Below are 23,729 nucleotides of genomic sequence, written 5' to 3' on the forward strand. Positions count from 1 at the left end.
AGCGGGCGGCCCCCCCTTGCCCTCAGTTACAATGGCAGCCGCAGTCGCTTCGCTGGCAGGAAATCGGAGGGCGGAGACAAGTGTGCCGACTTCCGGTTTGGGCCGCAGAGCGAGTCGGGAAACGATTTTAAACTGAGATGGGCGCTCGGCGCCGGGTTGTGGTGTCTGACGGGGCTGCTTTCATCCAGGGCCTTGGTGGCCGAAGGGCTCAGGAGGAGAGAGGGCAGTGAGACGCCTTGTGTTTCCCCGCCCGTTCCTCAGGAGCGAGGAGCTGTGGGGTGAGCGGGAAGGAGCGCCCCGGAGCGGGCGTGGCGGCCGTGGCGCCGGCGGGCCGCGGCGGTCTCCCCGCGGGCGAGGGCGTCCTGGCGGGTTCACGGCTGCTGCGGGAGGGAATGCTCTCTCAGAGCTGTCATTTTGGCAGCCTTTCTCCCCACCCTCCTTTTGTTTACTCAGGGGGTTTGGATCTCGATTTCGTTTCGGAGCGGACTCGAGAATGATGGTGAATCTAGAACGGGCGACGGCGTCTTGGCGGCACTAGATCGGTGAGATGCTTTTTGTGGGTTCCAGAGCTCGCTCAGCGCTGGCATGTTTTCGTGTGTTACACACTTTGGATGTGTAAGCGAGGGTAATTGCTGGCTTCGGAGCAGCCGGGTTTAGGTATTGGCAGTAGAGCAGAGTGATGTCTTTCTTCAAGGTCTAACCATGGGAGAGAAACAGCGAGGTTTTAATGGTGTCCTGTGAACTGTTAGTGCAAGAGCAGTTGGTGAACTCCTGGGCATTTTCCCAAATGTCCAGAAACAAGGCCATACTAAATCCACTAGCACAACGATGTTCATTGCTGCATTATTTAACCATAGCAAAGATATGGAACCAACCCAGATGCCCCTCAGTTGATGAGTGGATCAACAAGTTGTGGTATTTGTACACAATGGAATTCAGTGCTGCCATCAGAGAGTAAGTATGACATCACCCGATTGATTCATAAGGAAATGGAAAGACTTAGAAAAAAATCATATTAAGTGAAGTAAGCCAGGCCCAAAGGAACAATAGGCTCCACCGGTACACATCTAGGATTCTCCTAGAAGAGGATCACAATAGCGCAAAACATAGGTACATAAGGCCTTATAGGATGAGACTTAGTGAAATGAACTCTAGGATATGGAAACAAGAGGTTTATTTTTGTGATGGTTGTTTTTAATGCACTATGTTATTTCTTTTATCTTTTTTCCCCTTATGGTTTATCTCATGTTGTTACTGTATTTGACTTTAACTGGTATAGTGTGTATACATTTATTTGTTTATTTGAAATAGAGAAGGGAAGGGGAAAAACAAGATGATTGGGAAAGGGTGGGGGAAGGGAAAGTGGGAGAAGAACATGAGAAGGGGTATAAGAATGTTCAAAAAAGTAATGTACCCACTATCTGACGAATGTAACTGTAACCCCTCTATATGTTACCCCGATAATAAAATACAGCAAAAAAAGAAAGAAAAAAGAGGAGTTAGTGATGGGAGAGACAGGAAATGAATTGTGTCTCCTTATTATGTGTCAACTGGGAATGTTGTAACCAACCCTAAGGGGGTTGTTTGAAGATTAAATGAGACCATATTTACTAAGAGATTAGAAAAGTATCTGGAATATGATGAATACTTACTAGTTGTTGTCCCAAGTAATATACTTAAAAGAAGCATTCTGTGCAAATTAAACATTAATATATCCTTTAAAATAGATAATTCAATGTGTCTTTAAAGGATAATGCTTTATTTAGTGTAAATGGTATTTAATTGCTTATTTACTTATTTATTGACAGAATTCATGATTCTCCTGTCTCAGTTTCCTGGGTGTTGAGGTTACAAGCTCAGAAGGTGTTATTTCAATTTTGTAGTAACTCAAGGTCTGAGGAGAGTGGGAGGAGGTGGTAAAAGCACGAACATGGGAATCTAAAGTTCACTGGAATTTATTAGGGACTTTTTTTTCCTCGCAGAATTGAGTTGAAAGGAAGAGTTTAGGTATATAAGGCTACCATTGCTGCCCTGAATAAAAGGAAGAGCTCAGGAGGAGTCAAAATCATAAAAAGGATAGGACTCTTTACCAAACACAAAGGCTGCTCTGATAAGATAAAGGATATTTTTTTTGTTGTTGTTGTTATTGTTCATGGGGCTTGAACTCTGGGCCTGGGTGCTGTCCCTGCGCTCTTCAGCTCAAGGTTACCACTCTAGTACTTGAGCCACAGTGCCACTTAAGTTTTCTGGTGGTTAATTGAAGATAAGAGTCTCAGGACTTTCATGCCTGGCTTTGAACTGTGATCCTCAGATCTCAGCTTCCTGAGTAGCTAGGATGACAGGCGTGAGCCATCACAGCTGGCTTCAAGGACATTTTGAAGCCCACCAAAATTACAGTGGGGATAAGACTCAAGAAGTGCAGCTCTTTCAGTGGTAGCAGCAGCACTAAACCTGGGTCCAGCTTGATTTCTACTTCCACCTCAGCACCAGCATGGGCATGAACAGCATCGCTGGTCCTCTCATTATTCAGGCACTCGGAATTCCATTCCTCATCATTCCTAAACTCCAGCTTAGCAGCTTCTCCAGCTTTCTGAATCACTGTGGTAGACATAACATGAGGTGGTGCTTCTATACTAAAACTAAACTCCCTCAAAATGAGGAGAAACTGTTAGTCTATACCTAGTAAAGTGTGTCCTGGGAGGCTTAACAGAAATGTGACCAAGATCACATCATGGAGAGATGCTTTACACCTGTGAGAAAATTGAAATTTATTGAAAGGATGCATTCTTAGCTATCCAGAGGCTATGCATCTATGGAATTTGAAAAGCCCAAATGAGCTCAAAAGTTGCTAAAGTTGGTGGAGAAGGAATTGACACCAGGAGATCACTGCTGCTCTGTGCTGGCTTCCTGACCTAGGTGCCATCCCCAAGCAGTTTAGCTCTTCCCAAGGAAATACTAACTCCTTTCAAGGAGCAGTTTGGTAGAAGCCAGATTTGCTGGATTCATCTAGAGATGATGTGTCATTCATTGTATGCACAAGCCCTTGATACAGATAGACATTTATAACTGTTTTGTTTTTTTAAACATTACTATTTGAATTTGCCTATTAGAAAGGAGAACTGACTTAACCATGGTCTTAACAGAAGTGTGATAGGGGAGCTATTGTTAAGCAGAAGCATGAAAATACGAATATGCTTGTGTGCTAGATTGGAGGTGAGAATTAGGAGTATAAGGAGAAGCTGAATTATGAAGTATCAACAGGGAGTTTTGGGATTTGTGACTGGAAAGGCAAAACATTTACAGTGACATTGTATACGTCAAATAGCTAACAATGTAGTGCCATTTTTGGAAGAGTGGTTTACTTTCAGATATGGAAAACTTAGTTTTGTTAATAAAAACGTTAAAGAAATAGCTAAGAATGGATGACAAGCTGTGGAAGGGAAAAAAAATTAGTAGAATGTGCTTAGACCACACATTGAAGAATGAAAGTGGGATTTGCATCAGTTCATTTAAGCTTTATTTTTTTAAATTTTTTTATATAGATCATGGAGCCCGATGATTCACCAGGATCTACTCCTAGACAAAGTATCTCCTCAGATCTTAAGGATTACTTTTTAGCTTCCACCCCTTGGCAGAAACGATTGGAATCTGTCAGAAAGCAATCTTTTGTCCAGACCACACCACGAAGGAAAATTCCTGAGTGTTCACAGTTGCAGGTTTGTTTTATATCTACCTTAGTCAATAAATGAGACAATCTAAACAAAGTAATTTTTGTTATAGTAACTTTATTTTCTTGAACTCATGGCCTAGGCATTGTCTCTTAGCCCTTTTTGTTCAAATAATGTTTTATCAATTGCCACAGGTCCACTTCCAGCTTTTTAATGGTTAATTGGAGATGAGAGTTTCACAGGCTTTTTTGCCTAAGCTGGTTTCAGACCATTGTCCTCATATCTCAGCCTCCTGAGTAGCTAGGATTACAGGTGTTAGCCACCAGTGCCTGGTGAAGTTCAGTATTCTTAGCTAGAAGATTATGTAGGTAGTTTTCTTTTCTTGGGTATCTTCCAAGTAGCTTTCTTTTCTGATGAGTGTTGTATGCTCAATTCCCCTTGGTACTATGATAATCTTGTGCTGATAATGTTAATGATAGTTTTTTTTTTAATTTTTATTTTTTTCATATATTTTTTATTGTAATTAAAAAAAGGGTTACATGATATTTGCCAGATAGATGGTGCATTAATTCCCAGATAGTTTTTAAAACAGATTGGAGTGTGGCCTAGTGGTAGAATGCTTGACTAGCATGCAGGAAGCCCTGGATTCAATTCCTTGGTACCACATACACAGAAAAAGCTGGAAGTGGTGCTATGGCCCAAGTGGCAGACCACTTGCCTTGAGCAGTGGCTCACTCCTGTAACCTACCTACTCAGGAGGCTGAGATCTGAGGATTGCAGTTCAAAGCTAGCCCAGGCACTAAAGACCCTTATCTCCAATTAACCACTAGAAAAGAAGTAACGCTCCAGTTACATCAAGGCTCAAGGGGTAGGGTGGTAGCCTTGAGCTGAAGAGCTCAAGGACAACACCCAGGCTCAGAGTTCAAGTCTGACGAAAAACAAAAACAAAAATAAAACAAGAAAACAGATTGGACGGGATTGATTGCTTCTTAGGTGATATTTGAGCAGAGCCCTGAATGAAGTGAAGGAGTAGTGTCAAGTAAACATATAGGGGGAGAGCATTCCAAATGCAAATGTTTGCCAAAAGGAAATGCCAAAAGTCTAAAGACTCCATTTAAGTTTGATCTTTGGTGTACAAAATCCAACAGTAGGTTTATATTAAATAATTTAAATGCTGTGATTAAATTCTTTTTAATGTTAAAAAATTAAGTGTCTTTTCTTTTTCTTTGTAGGAAACCATTGATCCTTGTAAGGTTGCATTCCTCTTGCATAAACAATGGACTTTATATAGTTTAACTCCTCTGTATAAATTCTCCTATACTAACCTCAAAGAGTATTCTAGACTTCTGAGTACATTTATTGCTGCTGAAAAGCAAAAAGGACTTGCTGTGGAAGTGGGAGAAGATTTCAACATCAAAGTGATTTTCTCTACTCTCTTAGGACTAAAAGGAACACAAAGGGACCCTGAAGCACTTCTTGTCCAGGTATAGTATTTAACAATATTTGCTTCCCATTTTCTTGATTTGAAGTGGAAACTATGCCATTTTCTTACTACATTTAAAAATGCCTAAACTTAGCTGGGCGCTGTAACTCATGCCTTAGTTTTTAGAACATAATCAAATTTAGGCTAAGGGTTTGTATATCATAGATACATATTACTTTATGAAATAAAACATGTGTATAGTCATAGGTTTTTATGTCTATGTAGTTAGGTTTATATTTCAAATACCATGTCCATAGCATTGAGTATGCAAACATTGAGTCCTTGCTCTTGTACTCTTTGGATCGAATAGCCACATATTAAGGATACCATACGCCTTTTGTTCCTTTGGTCTTGACTTGTCTCACTCAGCATGATTCGCACTAGATTCATCCACTTTCCTGCAGATGCCATTATTTTATCTTGTCTGTTGGCTATGTATTTTATATATATACCACATTTTCTGTATCTATTCATCTGCAGTAGGGCATCTGGATTGTTTCCATTGCCTGCAGAGATAAACATAGCTGAGCAAGTGTCCTTATCATATCTTGGGTTATGATGGTTCAGGGTAGATACCCAGAAGTGGTATGGCGGGATTGTAGGGAAGGTCTATTTTCAGTTCTTTAAGAAACCTCCACACTGCTTTCCAGAGTAGCTGAACTAGTTTACATTCCCACCAGCAGTGTAGTAGGGTTTCTTTTTCTCCACAACCCCGCCAGCAACTGTCATTGTCTGAGTTCAAAATTTTGGCCATTCTTGTTGGGGTAAGGTAGTATCTTAGGGTTATTTTTATTTGCATTTCCTTTATGACCATGGATGATGAACATTTTCTCATATGCTTTTCTGCCATTTTAATCTCTTCTTCTGATAAGTCTCTCTTTAGTTCCCTTGCCCATTTAGTGGGTGGTTTGTTGGGTTTGGGGGGGATTAGTTTCTTGAGTTCCCTGTAGATACTAGATATTAAGCATTTGTCAGATGTATTATTGGTCAATATCTTTTCCCAGTTGGTTGGTTCTCTCTCTACTTTTGTGACTATGCTTTTATCTATGCAGAAACTTTTTATTCTTAGGTAGTCCCATTTATCTCTCCAATCTGTTATGACCCTGGGATTCTGTTCTGGAATCTTTTGCCTGTGCCTGAGTTCCAGTGTCTCTCCTACTTTATCATGTAGCAGTTTCACGGTTTCCGGTCTGACATTGAGGTCTTTGATCCACTTAGAGTTAATGCTTGTACATGGCGAAAGGCTAGAGTCAATTTTTAGTTTTCTGCATGTTGCTGCCCAGTTTTTCCAGCACCAATAATTGAATAGACTGTGTTTGTTCCACTGTATATCTTTGGCTCCTTTGTCAAATACAAGTTGCCTATAGGTATGTGGTTCTATTTCTGGATCTTTTATTTTGTTCTACTGATCTTCTGGTCTGTTTTTGTGCCAATACCAAGTGGTTTTTGTTATTATGGCTCTATAGTAGAGTTTGAAGTCTGGTATTGTAATACCACCAGCATTGCTCTTTTTGCCTAGAATTGTTTTGGTTATTCTAGGTCTTTTCTTGTTCCATATGAACCTTTGGATTGTATCTTCTATTTCAGTAAAGAATGTCTTTGGGATTTTGATGGGGATTGCATTGAATTTGTATATCAATTTTGGCAATATAGCCATTTCCGCTATGTTGGTTCTCCCTAACCATGAGCATAGGATGTCTTTTCATTTCCTAGTGTCCTCTTTAATTTCTTTCATTAGGCTTTTATAGTTTTCATTAAATAATTATTTGCATCTTTGGTTAAGTTAATTCCTAAGTATTTTATTCTTTTGGGGGCTATTGCGAATGTGATCATTTTCTTGATTTGGCCTTCTGTTTGTGTATTGTTGGTGTACAAGAAGGCTACTGACTTCTGAAGGTTAACTTCGTATCCTGCCACTTTGTTAAAGTAGTTTATTAGTTCTAGGAGTTTGGGAGTGGAGCTTGTTGGGTCACTTAGGTAGAGAATTATGTCATCTGCGAATAGGGATAGTTTAATTTCTTCTTTCCCTATGTGGATCCCTTTGATGTCCTTTTCTTGCCTTATTGCTCTGGCTAAGGGTTCAAGCACTATATTGAAGAGAAGTAGAGAGAGGGGGCATCTCTGCCTAGTTCTTGATTTTAAGGTGAATAGTTCCAGTCTTTCACCATTTAGTATAATACTGGCTGTAGGTTTTTCATATATGGCTTTAATTATTTTAAGGAATGTAAAACCAGCCTTGCATCTGTGGGATGAAGTCTACTTGATCGTAGTGTATAATTTTTTAAATTTGTTTCTGGATTCTGTTGGCTAATATTTTATTGAGGAGTTTTGGGTCTCTGTTCATTAGAGAGATAGGTCTGTAGTTTTCTTTTTTTGTTGGGTCTTTCCCTGGTTTGGGAATGAGAGTAATATTAGCTTCATAAAATGAGTTTGGTATTGCTCCTTCTGCTTCTATTTCTCAGAAGAGTTTCAAGAGTAAAGGTGTTACTTCATCTTTAAACATGTTGTAGAATTCCGCAGTGAAACCATCTGGACATGGGCTCTTTTTGGTTGGCATTTCCCTGATTGGCTCCACAATTTCATTGTAAGAGATTGGTTTGTTCAATTTGTTTACCTCTTCATTGTTCAGTGTGGGTAGCCTATATTTATTTAAGAAATCATCCATTTCTACTAGATTTTCTTGTTTCTTTGAATATAGAACCTGATAGTATCTATTCATTATGGACTGAATTTCTTGGGAATCAGTTGTGATTGTTCCCGTGGGGTCTCTAATCTTGTTTATTTGAGTCTCCCCTCTCCTTTTTTTGATTAGTATTGCCAGGGGTCTGTCTATTTTGTTGACTCTTTCAAAGAACCAACTTTTTGATTTACTAATTTTGTGTTTAGTAGATCTCTGATTTTTCTGATTTTATTTTTGTCATTTCTGTCCTTCTAGTTTTTTTTTTTTTTTTTTTGCCAGTCCTGGGCTTGAGCTCAGGGCCTGAGCACTGTCCTTGGACTTTCTCAAGGCTAGAGCTCTACCACTTGAGCCTCAGCACCACTTCCAGCTTTTTTCTATGTATGTGGTACCGAGGAATCGAACCCGGGTCTTCATGCATGCTAGGCAAGCACTTTAACCACTAGGCCAAACTCCCGGCCCCTTCTTCTAGTTGTTTTATAATTAACTTTTTCTTACTCCTCTCTGTGTTTTAGTTTCTTTTTTAGGTATTTACATGCTTTTCTTCTGTCTTTTTAATATGTGCTCTTAGTGCAATAAATTTGCCCCTTAGAACTGCCTTTGCTGTGTCCCATAGGTTCCTTTGTGATGTCTCTTGATTGTCATTACATTCAAGGAAGTTTTGAATTTATTTTCTGATCTGATCTGTAACCCAGGAGTTATTCAGAAGTGTATTGTTCAGCTTCCAAGTGTTTGAATGTTTTTTTTAACTTTTACTGCATTGTTCAGAACTAGTCTGATTCCACTGTGGTCAGATAGAATGCATGGGATTATATCAGTCCTCTTGTATCTGCTTAAGTTTTCTGTATGAACTATTATATGATCTATTTTGGAGTGTGTTCCATGTGCTGCTGAGAAAAATGTAAAAAGTTTCACCGTTGGGTGGAAGACTGTGTATATCTGTTAAGCCCAGCTGAGCTATGGTGTCGTTTAAGTCAATGGTGTCTTTGCTTAACTCTTTTTTTTTTTTGGCTAGTCCTGGGCTTGAGCTCAGGGCCTGCACACTGTTCTTGGACTTTTTCAAGGCTAGAGCTCTACCACTTGAGCCTCGGCACCACTTCCAGCTTTTTTCTATGTATGTGGCACCAAGTAATCGTGCATGCACTCTACCACTAGGCCAAACTCCCAGCCCCTTTGCTTAACTTCTGTTGAGTTGACCTGTCATTTGTTAAGAGTGGCATATTGAGGTCTCCCACTATGATTGTGTTTGAGTCTATCTTGATTTGTAATTCTAGGAGAGTTTGTTTGACGTATTTGGGTGCTCCCACATTGGGGGAGCTAATGTTTATCACTGTAATATTGTAGGTATGGATTGTACCCTTTACTAATATGTAGTGGCCGTCTATATCTTTATTTACTGATTTTATTGAGAAGTTAATTTTGTCAGATTAAGATTGCTACTCCTGCTTCTTTTGCACGGTGCATTGGAGTGGAAAATTCGTTTCCATCCTTTTACTTGAAATTTGTTTCTGTCTTTGGCAGTGAGATGGGTCTCTTGGAGGCAACATATGGATATTTCTTAATCCAGTCCGCTGCTCTGTGTCTTTTGATTAGATTGTTCAACCTGTTCACATTTAAGGAAATTATGGAGAAGTTGTTAGTGTCCATTGTCATTATTTATTTTTATTTCTAAATTTCTTTCTCTCTCTTTTTTCCCCTTTTGTGTTTAGTGAATTATAGATAATTGCTTCCTGATGAGGGTTCTTGATCTGTAATTTGTTCTTGATTAATTAATTTTTTGAATTGCTGGTTTAGTGTGCACATATTCATATAGCTTCTCTTTGGAGTGAAATATTCTTGTTTCTCCCTCAAATGTAAATGCTAGTTTTGCTGGATGTATCAGTCTGGGTTGCAGTTGTTGGTCTTCAGGACATGAATGCTGTTTTTCCAAGCTTTTCTTGTGTTTAGGGTTTGTGTGGAGAGGTCTGCTGTTATTCTAATTTTTTCCCATTGTAGTATAGCTCTTTCTTTGTTTTTGCAGCATTTAAGATCAATTCCTTGGTATTCGGGTGTAGTGTCTTTACTATGTGTCTAGATGAGTTCCTTCTAGGATATTGCCTGTTTGGGGTCCTGAAACCTTCAATAATGTGAGTATTTTCCCTTTTGAGGTTGGGGAAGTTCTCTGCTATGATTTTGGTGAATAAGGGCTGCATTCCTTTGTCCTGGAACTCGCCCCCCTCATCGATCCCTATTATACAAAGATTAGATTTCTTAGCTGCGTCTTCCAGGTCCTGGAGTTCTCTTTGGTGAATTCTGACTGATTTCTCCAGACTGATGATTCTCTGTTCCAGCTCTTGCGTTCTATCTTCCGTTCCTGATGTCCAATTCTCCATCTCAGTCAATCTGTTGCTTAATGCATCCATTTTTGCTTGACTTGTGGACACTGTGCTGCTATTGTCTGCTGAGAGGGTATTAATCTTTGCTTCCATTTCTCTTTTGAATTCGAGGAGCTCTTTGGTAATTTCCTCCTTATGTTCCTGGAATTGTTTTTGTAATTCTGCTTTAATTTCTTTAGTCATGTCCACAATCATCTCCTTGAATAGAGTCATATTTCGTGTCTTTTCAAGTGTCATTTCTTGAGATGGTGACATCTCTCTCGTCCCCTCGCTCTTGTTTCCTTTTGGGCTTTGTGTGGGACTTTGATTATTTATATATGTCGTAATATGTTGTTGTGCTTTCCGAGGCATCAGTGACTGTTGTAGGTTTGCTCTGTGGTCGGTAGGTGGTGGTCTTTACTTGGTTTGGGACTGGTGGTTCTGGGTATCTGGGTATACTTGTGGTTCTCAGCCAGACTGGTTCCGCTGCTGACTAGGTCAGAGTTTGCAGTTTTTTCAGGTGTTCGGCTTGTTCTCAGAGGCTGTATGCCGCTGCACGGCTAGCTTTCAGCCCAACCCCATAGTGGGTCGTAGGATGGAGATGTGCACTTCAGTTTCAGTAGCCCGGCAGATGGCTAGTTTTCCTGTCCTATTCCCAGGGGCTGGGCCCCGCTGAGGGCCTGGGGTTTGGGATTTTCTGGTAGCTGTCAGCTAAACCCCTCTGAGTGTTTCTGCCCTGTTCCCAGGGGCTCTGAGGGCAGAGCCGCGCTTTTCTGGCTCTTGGGTCATTCCCTGCTATGTTTTAGCCCTTTGGCAGAGAGTCTGTCCCCTTGCTGCTGTCTTGTTGGAGACTCCCAGCAGGAAGGCGCCTTGTTTAGGTTTGGGTTAGTCAGATGCTGGCTCCCAGACTCCCGCACACTGTTGGAAGGCAGGGTCTCAGAGCCCCTCAGTCTCCAGTTTCAGTGGCCTGGGAGAGGAGGCTGTTGGGCAGTTGGGAGTAGAGACACCTCTGCCCCCTTTGGTGGGGTGCTGGGTCTTAGTGCCCACCCGCCTGTCAGTCTCCAGTCAGTGGCCTTGGGGAGGGGACTGTTGAGGGAAAGGACGGGATTCTGAATGCCTTGTCCCCCTGCACTTGCCAGTCTTATTTTGTGTTTTGACTGCACCAAGATCTTACCATATGTCATTTCTCCGTTATATGAGAATACTGGGCTAAAAATCCATGATTTTGTTAGCTTTGATAGTGATAAAGGAGACTAATTCCTTTTTGTTATTTTTAGGAAGTAATATGCCAGAACTTATGAATTTATGAATTCATATATAAAATGTATTATTTAGAAATAAATGCTCTTTTGAACTTAACCTGTTTTGTTTTCCATTGTAGATTCTTTCAAAATCTCAATTGCCATCCAAGAACAGAGAAGATAAAGTGTTGTGGACTGGTTGGTTCTGCTGTATATTTGGAGATAGTTTTCTGGAGACTGTTTCAGAAGATTTCACCTGTCTCCCTCTATTCCTTGCAAATGGACCAGAGTCTAATACAACCATAATTGGAACTTGGTTTCAGAAAACCTTTGACTGTTATTTCAGTCGTTTAGCAATCAGTGCATTTAATCTTTCCTGGATGGCTGCTATGTGGACTGCATGCAAAATGGACCGTTACATAGCTACTACTGAATTTCTTTGGTCTGTACCTTGTAGCCCTCAAAGTCTGGACATTTCTTATGCACTACATCCAGAGGATGCAAAAGCTTTGTGGGACAGTGTCCACAAAACACCTGGGGAGGTTACTCAGGAGGAAGTTGACTTGTTTATGGACTGTCTTTATTCACATTTTCATAGGCATTTCAAAATTCATTTATCAGCCACAAGATTGGTTCGTGTTTCAACATCTGTAGCTTCAGCACATACTGATGGAAAAATAAAGGTTAGTTTGAAAAATATAATGGGCTTTTCCTTATTGTTGCCAGGTTTTAAAAATTTATGGTGATTATGGTTATATTTCTCATATTAAAGAAACATTTGAATGTAGGACAGTTCAAGGTAGAAACATTTTATCTGTACTTTTATGAATGGATTATAGTCTTCAACCATCTGGATGCAGCTTTATAATGGAAGGATACTTAAAAGGTGTTCTACACTATACTTTGGTGACAATATGAATTATTCTGTGATAACATTGAGACTTTGAACATTGTTTCTTGTTAAAGTTTGAAATGAAGTAATAAAGGCTGGGATCCTGTGGCTTTGCCTGATATCCCAGCTGTTCAGAAGGCTGTGATCTGAGGATTGCTGTTTGAAGCCAGGCCTGGCAGGAATGTCCCTGAGATTCCTATTTTCAACTAACCACCAAAAATATAGAAGTAGAGGTGTGGCTCAAAGTGGTAGAACACCAGTCTTGAGCAAAAAAGCTAAGGGGGCCAGAAAGTTGGCCTAGAGGTAGAGTGCTTTCCTAGCATGCATGAAGACCAGGGTTTGATTCCTCGGTATCACATACATAGAAAAAAAGCCAGAAGTGGTGCTGTGGCTCATGTGGTAGAGCTCTAGCCCTGAGAAAGTCCAAGGACAGTGCTCAGGCCCTGAGCTCAAGCCCAGGACTGCGCCCCCCACCCCCCAAAAAAAGCTAAGGGGCAGTGTCCAGACCCTTAATTAAAGCCCCTAAAAAGGAAAATAAAGGAGGATTTTATGTGTGAGTTAAGAAGTTATAGTCAGAAGCACAGAATAAAGTGTTAGCTTTTTAATCTAAAATGTTAACTTTTTTATCCTCATTGGGAGAGAAAAGAGACATTCTTTTATTCTATGAAGTGCTCATCTCAAAAGTATCAGAAATACTCCTAGAGTTGGCTCCTAGAATGTATTTATTTGTATTTTTTCCTTTTAGAAGAATATAATTACAAAAAATATAATTATATAGCTTCAATATACAGTTAATGTTTCCTGTGTTTTTTCTTTCTTGTGTTAGGACATAAAAGATTTTTTAATTTTAAAATTTGCACATTAAATATTTTAAATTGCACATTTTTATTTGTTTTTGCCATGCCAGGCAGCCACTCTGTCAATGAGCAATACTTTCAATTCTGTTTATACTTATTTATGGGGTATTGTATAATTTGACTCAATGTGTAATGATCAAATGATGGCAGTTTATCCAAGTATTTAGTCTTTCAGACTGTTTTAGTTATTTTGAAATAAATTAATTGTTGTAGAATGTAATTACCTTACTGTGCTATAGGTCATTAGAACTAATTTATCCTTTTTGTATGTATTTTGGTACCCATTCCTACGCTCTCTCTATCCCTTCTTTTCCATCTTTCCTAACTGCAAGTGATCACAACTTTTTCTGTGAGATCACTTTTTTAGCTTCCACAAATGAGTGAGAACATGGAGTATTTGGGTTTTTTTGTACCTAGTATACTTTAATTCTAATCTTTACAGAAACCTTGTAATTAGGTGTTTTTAATCTACGTTTTATCTTTTTTTTTTTGGCCAGTCCTGGGGCTTGAACTCAAGACCTGAGCACTGTTCTTGAGCGTTCTTTAAGGCTAGCACTCTACTACTTGAGCCACAGCACCACTTCTGGCTTTTTCTATGTATGTGGTCCTGGGAATCAAACCTGGGCTTCCTTCATGCTAGGCAAGCATTCTACTACTAGACCACACTTCTGGCCTATATTTTATCTTAAAATAATTAAACTGAGGCCAAGGCAGTTTTTTTTTTTTTTTTTTTTGGCCAGTCCTGGTGACTGAAATCAGGGCCTGAGCACTGTCCTTGCATTTTCTCAAGGCTAGAGCTCTACCACTTGAGCCACAGCACCACTTCCAGCTTTTTTTCTTTCTTTCTTTTTTTTTTTTTGGCCCATTCTGGGCCTTGAACTCTGGGTGAGCACTATCCTTTGGCTTTCTCAAGGCTAGAGCTCTATCACTTGAGCCACAGCACCACTTCTGGCTTTTTTTTTCTATGTATGTAGTACGAAGGAATTGAACCTGGGTCTTTGTGCATAGTAGGCAAGCACTCTACTGCTAGGCCAAACTCCCGTCCCCTTCCAGCTTTTTTTCTATGTATGTGATACCAAGGAATTGAACCTGGGTCTTCATGCATGCTAGGCAAGCACTCTACCACTAGACCAAGCTTCCAGCCCACTAAGGCAAGTGTTAAGTGACATATGCAAGATAGGTTGGTGAGAAGAGTCAATATTTCAACACTCATACTGGGTGCTGGTGGCTCATGCTTTTGATCCTAAGTCTCTTGGGAGGCTGAGACTTGGAGGGTTGAGGTTTAAATTCAGCTGGTGTGGGGTGGTAGTGGGGGAGAGTTGGGGGAGGGGAATGCCAGACTTCATCTCCAATTAACCAGCAAAATGCTGGTTTGGGCTGGGCACTGGTGGCTCATGCTAGCTATGTAGGGGGTTGAGTTCTGAGGATTCCATGGTTTGAAGCCACCCTGAGCAAGAAAGCACATGAGATAATTTCTAATTAGCTGCCCCCAGAAAGCCAAAGTGGAGCTGTTGGTGGAGCAACTATCCTTGAGCAAAAAAAGCTCAGGAATAGCACTTAGAATTAGAGTTCAAGCACAAAAAATACTATACTGGAGGCATGACTCATAGTAAAAGCACCAGCTTGAGCAAGAAAGCCAGTGAGAGCAAAAAGCTCTGAATTCTAGCTTTAGTATTGCACAAAAAGAGACTTGAATTCTCATATCTTTAGCTTCTAAGAACAAAATGAAGATCATAATGAAAGAATAGAAAATACAGACCTGAAAAAGTATATTGTAGGATTGCATATGGTAAACTTAATGAACTAAATCTAGAAATTAGACCAATGTATGTAACATGGTTACCATAAATTACTTTGTTACCATAATATTGTTCTAATTATAAAAATTTCTTATCCTTTTTTTTTTCTTTTTACAGATTCTGTGTCATAAATACCTTATTGGTGTGTTGGCATATTTGACAGAACTGGCAGTTTTTCAAATTGAGTGAGGCCTTGAGTAAACTATCAATTATGGATCAGATATTCCTTTCTCAATGATTATTTGCTTACTTGCTATGCTCAAAAGGACTGCAAGATAAATAGGTATCTATCTCTGCATCTGTATTCTTCACAGTGCGTTTGGAGTTGACCAAGTGGAAATGAAGAACCATCTAGGAGGACAGTGTGGTAGTGGACAAACCACAGCTTTACAGTTATGTGGTAGCCACAACCCTGTGGGATAAAGAGTATTCTGTTAATTTGTTGGTTATCTTTTAAAAAGTAATGTTTATTAGGTCAGATGTTGATAGTCAAATAAATGTATCTGATGTTTGGTATTGATTTGACTTTTAATATCCCTTTTAATTTGTACTCAGAATCTTTGTCTTCAATTGCCTTGCTTTGCTGTGGAAAACTAACCATCCAAATTCTTTCAAAAAGGAAATTATATATAAGCCACTGATATTGTTTTTAATACTATTGGATTCTTACTGCTGGAGGAATTAAATATTTTAAAAATGAAGCAGTGTCATGCTGTCTTATTTTCGGCAATAATGAGATTTTGGTAATATTCAGGGCCTTGCGCTTGCCAGTCAGTTACTCTACCACTGAGTTACATCTCTTGATCTTTCCCAGTGTCTAGTAACAGTTTTTTTTTTTTCCCCCCAGGGGTGGGGGTGGGGAACTGGGGTTCTACTCAAGGTTGATGTTGACTGGTGTGTATTTTTGTTGTTGTTGTTGTTGTTTTGCCAGTCTTGGGCTTGAGCTTAGTTCCTGAGCCCTGTCCTTGGGTTTTCTCAAGGCTAGAGCTCTACCACTTGAGCCTCAGCACCACTTCTGGCTTTTTCTATGTGGTACTGAGGAATCGAACCCGGGTCGTCGTGCATGCTAGCCAAGCACTCTACTGCTAGGCCAGACTTCTAGTCCCTGATGTATATTTTTAATTGTTGTTTTATTTGTGGTTTGAACTCAGGACCTTAAGCTTGCCTTGGTAGGCACTCTACCAATTTAAGCCATGTCTGCTCCCGTCCTTTTTTTTTCTTTAGTGGTTTATTTTTCAGGTTGGGGCTTCGGCTTTCAGCTGTTGACTGTATTTGAACTGCAATTTCCCTAGTGGGCATTATAGGTGTGTGCCCCCACATCTGGCCAAGTAGTGGCTGCTTAACAGTGGAAAGTGAAAGACTTTTCCTCTAGCACAAAGAATACTAGCCAATAAATATGTAGTCATACAAATTGTAGAGTGGGTGTGAGCATATCATATTTACAGTGTAGCTGCTTAGGAGGCTGAGGTCAGGTTGGTTGCGATTCAAGGCCATCCCAGACATAAAGTTCATGAGACCTCATTTCAACAGTAAACGCTGGGAGGGTTGGCATATACCTGTCATTCTGTCTATGCTAGGAAATGTAACTAGGATTGTGGTCCAGGTTGACCCAGGCAGAAACAAAACCTTATCTCAAGAATAACCAGAGCAGGGGCTGGTAGTGGGCTTAGTGATTGAGTGCTTGCCTGGCGTGCACAAAGCTGAGTTCAATTCCTCAGTATACACACAGAAAAAAAAGCAAGAAGTGGTGCTGTGGCTCGTGTGGTGGAGTACTAGCCTTGAGAAAGCTTAAGGACAGTGATGAGGCCTGAGTTCAAGCTCCAGGGCTGGCAAAAAAAAAGGAAAGAAGAAAGATGAAACCTCTGGATGAGCCTAAATTTGTACAAAGAAGCTAGATCTGCTACTCTGTGGAAGTGAAGGTTTTAGCATACAGAAATAATGTCTTTCACAAGAACAGAGCTGGTGCTTCGCTAACACTCCATATTCTATGCCAGCCATGGAGCAGTGCTTCTCATCAATTTATGTGATAGGTATGGATTTTTGGCTGCATGTCGCACTCAAAGGCCCAGCAGTTCCTAGGACTCTAACCATTCTCCCAGAGTAGGCCTGGAGGATGGTCCTCTCCTCCATAAGTCTCTTCTCCTGACTGCTGTGACTGTCTTGGAGCCCAGTGCCACAGCTTTCTTGGCTTTAAATTCTTTCTCTGCTTGGCAGTGCTGACCAATTTTAGCCTGTGTTTCTGCTTTAGCCTGGTTTTCTGGCATGAGGTCTTCTGCAGCAGCTGCTGGATCCCCTGTGACTGACTGGTCATGGCTGCAGGGTCTGAGGCTGGAGCAGTTGCCACTCAGACCCAAGCCTTCATAGCAGTTAGGAAGTAAAACTTTATGGACATGTGGACAGCACTGTGGAGCACAATGGATTTAGGGGGTCATGTGACAAGGATTTTAGGCCCATCTCCTAACATGTCAGTTATACTTCTAAGATTCAGCAGACTTATTTATAAAGTAAAAGTGAATGCCAGCTCAACCTCTATACTTTATAGAGTTGGTGATACCACTGCACAAAAAACAGCAATACTAGTTTAGAGTACAATTAACAGGCTCCAGCAAAACAGGTCAGGGCTATACTTCTGGATTGTATTATTTAATGAGTTGTTTCCAGTTTTTATTAAATTTAGGATGGAGAATCAAATCAAACAAGGGGCTCTATCCTAAGCTACCTGGTCCCTGGAATCACTTTTTTTTTTTTTTTTTTTTGCCAGTCCTGGGCTTGAGCTCAGGGCTTGAGCACTGTCCGTGTACTTTCTCAAGGCTAGCACTCTCTTCCTACTTGTGTCTCCACCCTGGCTAGGATAACAGATGCATGCTGTAAGTACCCAGCTATTGGTTAAGATGGAAATAACTTTTTGCAGGAGCTGGGTTCAAACCCTGATTTCCGATCCCCTCCTCCCAGAAAATTAGGTCTTCTTAAAGGTTCTGTCACCTCCTAATTACTAGGGCTATGAGCCAGACAAATCTCTTAACACATGAGCCTTTGAGGGACATTTCCTATCCATACTATATCAGTCCATTATATTTTATTTCCAGGCCATGCTTCAGGTTAAGCCTACAGTGGCAATGTAACATAGAAAAGAAATGGAGTGGGAGTTTGGCAAACAGATACTTACTGTCCTAATTTTAAGCACTTTCCTGGTTTTCAGACTTAGAAGTATAACAGGTGGATTTGAGTTAGATGATTAATCCTTTCAGCTCAAAATTATATGCTTCTAAATCCAGGAAACAGGTTAATGTAAAATATATGTGATATAAAACAAGATCAAAAGTAAACAGCAAAAGTTCAAACATAAAAAGCAATAATCAAATCATTTGTGATAAATGCTATCTTTATTTAAAAAAGTTATACATGCTAGAAAAAAGCATAAATGATACATGTAAACAACTGTTTACCAAATACTTATTTTTTCCTTGAAAAAGGTGCAAATGATCTTTAAATGTAAACACAAAAGTTGCTGCACATTTTTTGTCATAGGGAGAGGGAGAAGGTAGAGAGGCTATTCCTTTTGGTTGCAGTTAAAGTCTCATTCAAAGGTTTTCCTGCAAAAATATGTTGAAAAAAATCGAACATGACTATAATGAGGAAAAAGAAAGCTTTAATGACTAAAATGATCATTTATTTCCTTAAAAACTTTTAACTTCTCATCCGAAAGTGCAATGTGAGAGAAATCGGAACAGTGGCCTTACAGAATGAAGATGATATATAGCTTGCATGGAAGAATTCAGGTACTGATGACATGTCTCAGCTGGCTTTACAAGCATGAACATGGAGTGTTCCAGTTTGCTCTAGTTTCACCAGGCCCAAGCAGGGAGTTAAACTGCATCACAGAGTTTTCTGCCAAGGAGGACTTCTCCCTGATGGTCCTTGGTTGCTGCAGGCAATAATATTTGTGAGCAGGTAACTCACAGAGTTGCACATGATTCCACTGGGAGATTCTCAAGACGGTGAAGGAGATTCATAATTGTTTTTATAAGAGGCACTGAGCAATGGTCTAGATAGATCTAGCAAAACTCCATGAGAATAGTATTGTTTTTTAAAAGATGAAAGACTAGAAAACAAGTTCATGTAGGAGACAATATAACCCATTGACAAAAACTGTTGCATCAGAGTCCTGTTTTTATTGATGTAGTATTCCTTCTGAATTGTACTATTGAATGAGTTGTTTCCATTTTCATTTTTGCTTCTTGAGTTTCAAGTCTTCTGGTAGTGCAAGAATGAAGACAAGCTAATGTCGTAGACAGTGGAATCCTATGGGTGGAGTGTCTAGTAGAAATATCAACAAGATCACAGATCGTATGCCCTTATCAGCACTTTCAAAATTAAATCAACATCTTAAAAACAAAGTAAATTTTGCTACTTGGAATTTTGTCTTTTCTTTCTTTTCTTCATGGGAAGAAGTAAGACAAAGCAACATAAAAAAAATCTTCAAAGAACTCAAGCTGAAATAAACTAAAACATCGTGATAAATTAAAAGAAAATAAATATCTTCTGCACAGAGTGGAAATTTTTGTGCAAAGGTGGCATCTTGCAGGTGGAGTGCTGCTATGAGATTTGTATTTCCATATGTTGAGGCACCGCAAAGAATAAAATTTGTTCTAATGTTTTCTCAAGCTGTATAAAGCTCCAAGGTCAAGCTCTTCTGAATAGAGAGGAGTGTATGCAAGACTTTCTTCCACATGTTCACCATATGTGAGACTCACAATGTGTCATTTTAATGACTCCTACACCACCTCCCAGCCGACGGTAATTCATTCCTCCATATAACCTGCAAAGATAAAAACAAAATCAGATTTTCCATCTTTCCCTTAGTGCTTTGGTTTCAGTTTAAATAACTGGGATAGAAAGGACTTTTTTCCCCCCAGGTTTTTTTTTTCTTATTGTGAATTATAAAACCGCAGTTATTAAAGAGAAGAATTTTGTGAGTTATCAGTCACTTCAGAACATTCAAGTCAAACTATCATATCTGAGTTACTTTAGACTGCTTCAAAATACTACAAGAGAGATGTCAATGCACAGATCATCTCAATGTGGATGGTTATGAGCTAGCTCAAGATTTCAAGTTAGGTTGCAACATAGCAAGGGTACCTCCATGTATTGGCATCAGGATCAAAAACCTCAATGGTCTTCAGGTATGTTGTGCCATCGAATCCTCCTACTGCCATGAGCTGTCCATTGACCACGGCCAGGCCAACCTGTACGAACAGAGCACAGTGGCTGCTGAAGAGTTGAGATAAATACTGGGGAATTGACGCAGCTTCTAGACAATTTAATTCCTTACAGCATTTTGGCTAACTTGAGCACAGAGGAAGAAAGTGACCTATGAAATATGAAAATTACTGAATTCAATTACGGTAATATACACAAAAATTCAATGCAATACTCATCAAAATCCCAACAACAAACGATAAAGCCGGGTGCAGTGGCTTACTCCTGTAACCCTAGCTACTCAGGAGGCTGAGATCTGAGGATCAAGATTCAAAGCCAGCCTGGGCACAAAAGGACCTGAGACTCTTATCCCCAATTAACCTCTAGAAAACGGGCTTGGCTCAAGGGTAGGGTGGTAGCCTTGAGTTGAAGAGCTCAGGGACAGCGCCAGGGGTTTAAACTCAGGGTCTGGGCATTATCCCTGAACTTCTTTTGCTCTATCACTTGAGCCACAACACCACTTCTGGCTTTTTCTGTGTATGTGGTAACCAAGGAATTGAACCCAGGGCTTTGTGCATGCTAGACAAGCACTTTACCACTAGGCCATACTCCTGGCCCCTAAAATTCTCTTTTAAAATAAATATCTAACCATGTTGTCATTCCTCCTTGTCTATCTCTTGCCCAAAGATAAGTGTGAAGTCCTTAACATCACTCATGCTTTTCAGAACTCTGTTAAAAACCATTTATTTCAGTCCCACCTCCTACATTTTCCCTTCTCATAACTTATCCTATGCAGCACTAACTGCCAGTCTCTAAAATACCACACATTTTTTTCACACTTTAATCTTCCGAACATGTTCCCTGGCAGGTTTTCTGTTTCTCTTCCAAAAACTTTACTCTTCCTTCCTGATGTAGCGTGCATCTACACTAGGTAGGCTCTTATTCTGCACAGCACTGAGCACACCTGCTCATGTTCTTTATACACACTTGCCATTTCTGTAGTTATTTATTGACTGTAATTAGTTTGACTAAACTGGGATCTACTTGAGAAGAACCATGCATATTCATTTTTTTGCTTTCTCAGAACAGTGAACACTTCATAAAGAAGTAAAAATATAATCAATGGGATGCAGCAGTAAAAATAATGAGAATGTGACTAAGAATTGAACTACAGTGACTAAAAAGCCACAGAAGTGTAAATGCTTTGACGTGCTAATTTCTTCCTGTGGCATTCCTTGGTTTTTGCAAAGCAGAATACACTCCTCATTATCCTTAGTTTATAGAGGTTTTGGGTACAGAATTGTTCCTCCTTCCTGTTGTGGATCTGTCCTACATTGAGGTATGCTTGACATTTCATTACGCCAACTGTTATAGGGTTACGTTTTACTGAGTCGATTGTTCTAGAAGAGACAGATTCTTTTTTTTTTTTTTTGCCAGTCCTGGGCTTGGGCTCATGGCCTGAGCACTGTCCTTGGACTTTCTCAAGGCTAGAGCTCTACCACTTGAGCCTCAGCACCATGTCTGGCCTTTTTCTATGTATGTGGTACTGAGGAATCGAACCCGGGTCTCCGTGCATGCTAGGCAAGCACTCTACCACTAGGCCAAACTCCCGGCCTAGAAGAAACAAATTCTATGCTCCATGCTGGAAGTCTCTTGTGGGAACAGGTCATTCCCAGACCACAGCATGACATAGGTTAATCAGATCTGGCCTCGAGTATAAGTGAGAAGCTAGTTTGTAGACATTGGTACAGGGGCTAGTTAGGTTTTTGACTAAACATTTGTATCAGTATACAAATTTCTTGGAATATTAGCTAGAAATGTTCTTTAAAACATTTGTATTAGCTTACATTAGTTATGCATAGGTTCCTTGTTACATTTCCATACTTTTATAGTATGTTCCAATGAATCTCACCCACTAGAAAGGTCTAGTAAGAATATTTAGCTTAAAGCCAGGCTTAGTGGCTCATGTCTGTAATCCTAGCTACTCAGAAGGCTGAGATCTGAGGAACAAGGTTCAAAGCCAGCCTGGGCACTAAAGAACATGAGACTCTTATTTCCAGTTAATCACTAGAAAACAGGAAGTGGGGCTGTGGCTCAAGTGGTAGGGCAGTAGAGCTTGGGGACAATACCCAGGCCCAGGGGTAGGGCGGTAGTCTTGAGTTGAAGAGCTCGGGGACAATGCCCATGCCGAGTTCAAGCCCCATGATCCACTAAAAAAAATACATTTAGCTTAGTAGATACAAAGTTGTTTAGATGGTATATAAGAAAATACCTTCCAGAAATGTCCATGACACAAGATAATTTAAAAAATTATTTAACTAATGATATACATCTTACATCTTAAGATGTAGTTAAAAGCAAAGTCACGTCTTATTTTTTTCCTAGTAGAAAATTAGCGAGAGCTGTCTTGCCTAAATGTGCCCCAACAGCACAGCTAAGACAACAGACAAAAATACATGGTTCACCACCTCAGGGTTTCAGCACACTCTATTTCAGATTCCTTTTGCCAGGACTCCTTAGTGCCTGTTTTCCAGAGTTCAGAGCTCTCAGTAACTGCACACTTACTCCACTACGGCGAGATGTCATGGCTACCACGGGAGACCACTGGTTAGTTCTGGGGTTGTATCTCTCTGCACTGCTCAGCTCTGTCGTGTCATCTCTCCCTCCTACAGCATAGATCATGTCCTGGTACACGGCGCAGCCTAGGTGCTTCCTCCGTGTCCCCATGGGGGCTATGGTGTGCCATCTGTTTTCCTGAGGATTGTAGCGCTCCACTGAAGTAAAAAGAAAGAGTGTGAAGTGACAGTTCAACCAGTTCCTTTCACCTCTTGTTTTCTTCATAGCCACTGAAATTATGGTAACATATTAAAAATTTTTTTTATTGTAATGTATGGAGGGGTTACAGTTACATTCGCCAGGTAGTAGGTGCATTACTTCTCGCACATTGATACCCCTTCTCATGTTTTTTCCCCGTTTTCTTTCCCTCACCCCCTCCCAACATATTTTTAATAAACCATTGATTTTTGCTTTTTAGAAGGACTTGTAGACCTTTAGAGAGTGCCTCATGTATGCTCATCAGGAAAATTTCTTCTAGGTGTCTTATGGTATAAAGGACATGTGTTGGAGTCAAGAACTTGAATTCTTGCTTTGGCTATATGATTGATTAGCTACATAACCTTCAGGCTGACAGTCTCTACCATCACATGGAAGGACTGGACTACATGATTTATAAGAACTGCTCAGTATCAATATTCTGTTACAGTCAGACAACTCTATTTGTTTTGTACCTCTTTGCCCATAGCCTAGTGCAGTTTTAAGTGACTGAAGACTAAATAAGATATATGACAAAATGTGTGCATCTGATAGCAGTTCCACATTGAGAACATCCTTAAGAAAAACCATTGTTAAAATAGAAAGGACTAACAAATAAACCTGTGCCTAGTTGCCAGGTCTAGTTTATTCTCAGAGTAAATACTTGAATTCTCTATCTTTTTTCTTGTATTAAAAGTGTTTACAGGGCTGGGAGTTTGGCCTAGTGGTAGAGTGCTTGCCTAGCATG

The 23,729-nt window shown here is 40.1% G+C and overlaps 2 protein-coding genes across 5 annotated transcripts in view; one reads left to right on the forward strand and one right to left on the reverse strand.

The window, feature by feature from the left end:
* The first annotated feature begins 37 nt into the window (after nucleotides 1-37).
* Cenpl (centromere protein L) lies at nucleotides 38-15,668 on the forward strand. Of its 2 annotated transcripts, none has more exons than XM_090340407.1 (6): nucleotides 38-278; nucleotides 422-542; nucleotides 3,543-3,716; nucleotides 4,901-5,152; nucleotides 11,564-12,106; nucleotides 15,089-15,668. In XM_090340407.1, exons 3-6 carry the CDS (start codon nucleotides 3,546-3,548, stop codon nucleotides 15,158-15,160), a joined length of 1,038 nt encoding a protein of 345 aa, XP_090196533.1. In that variant the 5' UTR covers nucleotides 38-278; nucleotides 422-542; nucleotides 3,543-3,545; the 3' UTR covers nucleotides 15,161-15,668. The 2 variants fall into 2 exon arrangements, with proteins under 2 accessions (XP_090196533.1, XP_090196531.1); XM_090340405.1 differs by having other exon boundaries at nucleotides 454-542.
* Nucleotides 15,669-18,353: 2,685 nt separating this feature from the next.
* The window catches only part of Klhl20 (kelch like family member 20), a 32,692-nt gene continuing 27,316 nt past the window's right edge, over nucleotides 18,354-23,729 (reverse strand). For all 3 annotated transcript variants that reach the window (XM_090340409.1, XM_090340410.1, XM_090340411.1), the window contains 3 exons: nucleotides 22,736-22,944; nucleotides 20,111-20,217; nucleotides 18,354-19,790 (listed from right to left, as the gene is read on the reverse strand). In XM_090340409.1, coding sequence (XP_090196535.1) covers nucleotides 19,706-19,790; nucleotides 20,111-20,217; nucleotides 22,736-22,944 — 401 coding nt within the window. In that variant the 3' untranslated portion in view covers nucleotides 18,354-19,705. The remainder of the gene's footprint in view (nucleotides 19,791-20,110; nucleotides 20,218-22,735; nucleotides 22,945-23,729) is intronic.

This window comes from Megascapheus bottae, chromosome 10 (assembly GCF_031878675.1).
Source record: "Megascapheus bottae isolate mThoBot1 chromosome 10, mThoBot2.hap1, whole genome shotgun sequence".
Lineage (NCBI taxonomy): Eukaryota > Metazoa > Chordata > Mammalia > Rodentia > Geomyidae > Megascapheus > Megascapheus bottae.